Here is a 4170-nt window from a genome sequence, read left to right as displayed (position 1 = left end):
GTGGGGTCCAGGTCCAGGTCCAGGCTTCCAGACCCAGCCAGCCCGACCCTCTCAAAGAAGGCCTGGAACCTTGGGGTTCCAGCCCGGTGCCGGTGCCGGAGCAGAGAGGGAAAGCAGGACTTCTGTGCTCCCTTCTCCCTGGGGCTCAGCTCCTCCCTGTGTGACCTCGGCGGGTCCCCTGGGCTCTGTGGCCCTAATCGTCCTCCTGATGACACGGGACGCACCTTCCTCGCCGGGGCTGTGAGGAACACAGGTGCCTGGAGAGGTGTGCTCGGTGCAAGCAGCCGGGACATAGTAACCCAGCAGGGCACAGGGAGGCTCAGGACACAAGAAGTTGCACAGTTTCTGAGGACAGTCACGGTACAAATCCAAAAGCAGTCCCCTTCAACACGAAATCCCGCCCACACAGCATAATAGGATTCACATGTGGCCCAAGCAACTAGAGGTTTAATTCAGGCAGGGAGAGGAGGGCAGTTTAGGGCCTCTAAAGCCTGCTCAGCCTGCAGGTACCCGGCCCGGCTGAGGCCGAGCCCCCAGGACATGCATGTCACTGACTCTGGGCCTCTCTCTCTAGAGCGGAAAGGACAACGACACTGTGGACAAACTGATCAAGGACCTGGACGCCAATGGAGACACCGAGGTGGATTTCAACGAGTTCGTGGTGTTTGTGGCCACGCTTGCTTCCATCTGTCACAGCTTCTTTGTGAAGGCAGCGCCCATGTGAAGTCCTGGGCTGCAGATTCCTACCGGGGTGCTTGCAGGGGCTGGGAGCAGGTTCCTGGCTTCCAGAGAGCCCACTGTGACTCCCCACTGCCACTGAGCCTGCTGCTGGTGCCACTTTGATGAATAAAGGCTTGTGAGATGGTACCGGCCTTAGAGAGTCTGGTCATTTCCTTGAAACCTCAGGGTCTGTGTGTGCCCTTCCCTCTGTCCCACGCGGGATCCTCCTGTCTGCAGCCCCCACACACCTCTGTCAGTCCCCAGTGGGCCCTTCTCTGTGCCACCCGGGCCTGCCTGCTTTCCTTCCGCCTTCTGGTTCCTTGCACCTTGGTTCTCAGTCACCGAGACTAGCTTTCTGTTTGGGTTTTTCTCCTTTAATTTTTGTTTCTGTTAATGCATTCACAGTACACAGTGAGCACGTTCATCGCGGGGAGGCAGTGCGTGGGCTGAGCACACCTCCATTCTCCTTCCTCCGCCACCTCTCGGCCCCCTTCCCATTGCAAAAGATCCATCTCCCTGCTTCCTAGTATCTGCCTTTTATTTTGCTCTTTATTGCTGTGTTGGTTTTCTCATATAAGAGAAACCACAGGAGTATTAAGTGTGTGTGCGTGTGTGTGTGTGTGTGTGTGTGTGTGTGTGTGTGTGTGATTTATTTCAATTACCATCATGGCCCCTGTAACATTCACTCATTGAATTTGTCGTTTTGATCCTCACTGCCTGCCCAGCTGGGCATAGAGATGAAAGACACAGGGCCAGCAGGGAGGAAGGACCCATTCATGGGCCGTTTGGGGAGTGACTGCCCCGTGCCCACCCCAGGAAGTCACCAGCACAGTAACAGCTGCCGCACTGGGCCCAAGGGAGGCTCAGGGACCTGCCGCCACCCGGCCTCGCAGAGAGCCACACAGTCCGTCGTCCACACGTCCGTCCTCCAGCCACGCTGTGGCTTCTCAAGCAACACGTTTGAGTGACGTGATGCTACCTGTGCCACCCACAAAAAACATAAGCAGAGCATTTGGCGAGGAGGAGGGAATGCAGCATGGGGAGGAGCAGGGCCACGCCCGCGAGCCAGCTCTGCGCCACTGGGGAGGCCGCACACGCGAGATCGGTAACCGGATCTGGTGTGGGGCTCTTGGCATTCTGAATTCCCAGCACCCAGAGCCTCTTGTATCCCCCAGAGAGGAGGTGGACCCGCGGTCCTGAGCAGCCCGGGTCGGGCTTGCGTCCTTTTCACAGAGGGGCGCAGGGCTTTGCAGGAGGGGAGTCACGTGCGCCAGATGGCAGCAGTCGCACACATGTCAACAGAGGACGACAGGTAAAGAGATGAGCCGGGGTGGAAAGCCAACGGCACCCTACGAAAGGAGCCTTTTTTTTTTTTTAACCTTGATTTTTTTTTTGCTTGCTGCTTAACAGATCAGTCACCATCCCGCAGAGGACAAACGCCCCACTGCTGAGCTCTCAAGAGGCCGAGCCCAGGATGGAGGCTTGCATGAGCCCAGTCTGCGTGGTGCCTGGCTGCATTCAGGGCTGGGGTGTGGCGCCCAGCCCTGGGACCCTGACTCTGGGCGGTGACACCAATGTGGGGACCCGCCAGAGCTCCGCAGTGTGCAGCAGGCTGAAGGAAAGGTCCGGGGCTCTGTAGCTCAGACTCTGAGAGGCCCTGGGGACTCCCTGGCCACACCCCGGGGGCATCCTGAGCGGGATGCAGATGCCCCAGCCCTAAGGGATGAAGTCCCACCACTTCCCAGGGACACCTGACACCCGGCTTACGGAGCAGAGGCCAAGTCTAAACAGCCCGCAGGCCATTCGGTACTGTCCATGAGGTCAAGCCTCTTGGTTTAGGGTAACTAGGGATTGAACCAGGGTGTGCTCGGCTGCATGCCCCACCCACCCACCCCTTTAGTTTTCTACTTTTAACACAGAGTGTCACTAAGTTGTCCAGTCTGGCCTTGAGCTTTCAATCCTCCTGCCTTAGCCTTCCAGAGTCTGGCCTTGAGCTTTCAATCCTCCTGCCTTAGCCTCCTGAATAGCACAGATTACAAGCATGTGCCACCATTCCCGGTTTACACTATACTGCTTAAAGGTTCCCCTCTCAACACCACCTCGAGGCACAAGGCCTCCAGCAAAACCCTTGTGGGAGAGACCACATCCACACCGCAGCAGATTATGATGGTAAAAGGGAATTTTGTTTGGTTTTTTGAGAATCCTCCTGCCTTAGCCTCCTGAATAGCACAGATTACAAGCATGTGCCACCATTCCCGGTTTACACTATACTGCTTAAAGGTTCCCCTCTCAACACCACCTCGAGGCACAAGGCCTCCAGCAAAACCCTTGTGGGAGAGACCACATCCACACCGCAGCAGATTATGATGGTAAAAGGGAATTTTGTTTGGTTTTTTGAGGCAGGGTCTTGCTATGTAGCCCAGGCCAGCCTCGAACTCACAGTGATCCTTCTGCCTCAGCCTTCTCAAGTGCTGGGATTACAGGCGTGCGTCACCATGTCAGTGAGAATTTTTTCTGTCATGGTAAAAATGCATAACTTTATATTTACCACCTTAATTGCTTCCAAGATAGTAGTTTAACAGCTGATTTTTATGCACTCATCTCTAGAACTCTGTCTTGTCAAACAAAACTCTAACACCCACTCCGCTCCAGCCCTTGGTGATCCTTATTTCACATTTTTCGGGGGAGGTACTGGGGATCAAACTCAGGACCTTGCACTTTTGAGGCAGGAGCAGTGCCACTGAGCTCAATCCCTGGGCCCGTTTCACTTTTTGTCTCTGTGAATTTGTCTCTCTGGGAATCTCCTATGAGCGGAGGCACATGGAATTTGCCGTTTTGTGACTGGTTTATTTCATCCAGCATATTGTCCTTGGGCTTATCTGTATTGTAGCAGGTGTCAAAATTCCCTTCCTTTTTCTGGCTGAATAATATTCCTCTGTGTGCATAGAACTTTTTGCTTATTTATGTGTCTGCTGATAGACATGGGCTGCAGACGGAATGTTTCTAAACAAATTATCTAACCTGGTAAGTGTTTCTCCCCTGTCCTCCTTGGGAAACAGGTAGTGGTCATTTCCCAGTTGAATCTGTAGACCACAGGATTTTCAACGTGTTCCAGCCGGTCAGCCACCACCTGAGACCCAGACACTTCGGGGTCGCCAGCGCCACCTGCTGCTGCTCGGCATAACTGTTCTTCGGCCCAAGCTCTGAGTTTTTTGTGTCTGTTCAGTGCAGGGGGTCTACCTCCCGTCGTTGAGCTTGCCTGGCAGGCAGTGGCACCAGTGAGCTAAATCCCCAGCCCCCCAAGCTCTGGATGAGGCCAGGATGAGCCTGGGTGCTGGGACTGCAGTCATGCCTGTGCTTGGACAGGGCCTGAATCTCCCAAATGCCTATCTCATGAAGTTGTTGGAGAGAAGCTGTTTCCCTGGCTCTTGGACAAAGGCCTCAGTTCCT

General features: G+C 54.7%; 1 protein-coding gene across 1 annotated transcript in view; it reads left to right on the top strand.

The window, feature by feature from the left end:
- The window catches only part of S100p (S100 calcium binding protein P), a 2841-nt gene extending 1957 nt beyond the window's left edge, over positions 1-884 (top strand). The window contains exon 2 of the mRNA XM_010641794.3: positions 575-884. Within this exon, the coding sequence (XP_010640096.1) occupies positions 575-724 (150 nt within the window). The 3' untranslated portion in view covers positions 725-884. The remainder of the gene's footprint in view (positions 1-574) is intronic.
- Positions 885-4170: the final 3286 nt, after the last annotated feature.

Source organism: Fukomys damarensis, unplaced genomic scaffold (genome assembly GCF_012274545.1).
Source record: "Fukomys damarensis isolate Sample0158 unplaced genomic scaffold, DMR_v1.0_HiC HiC_scaffold_35, whole genome shotgun sequence".
NCBI lineage: Eukaryota > Metazoa > Chordata > Mammalia > Rodentia > Bathyergidae > Fukomys > Fukomys damarensis.
The sequence above is the reverse complement of the archived record's forward strand: the minus strand, read 5'-3'. Positions and strand labels throughout refer to the sequence as shown.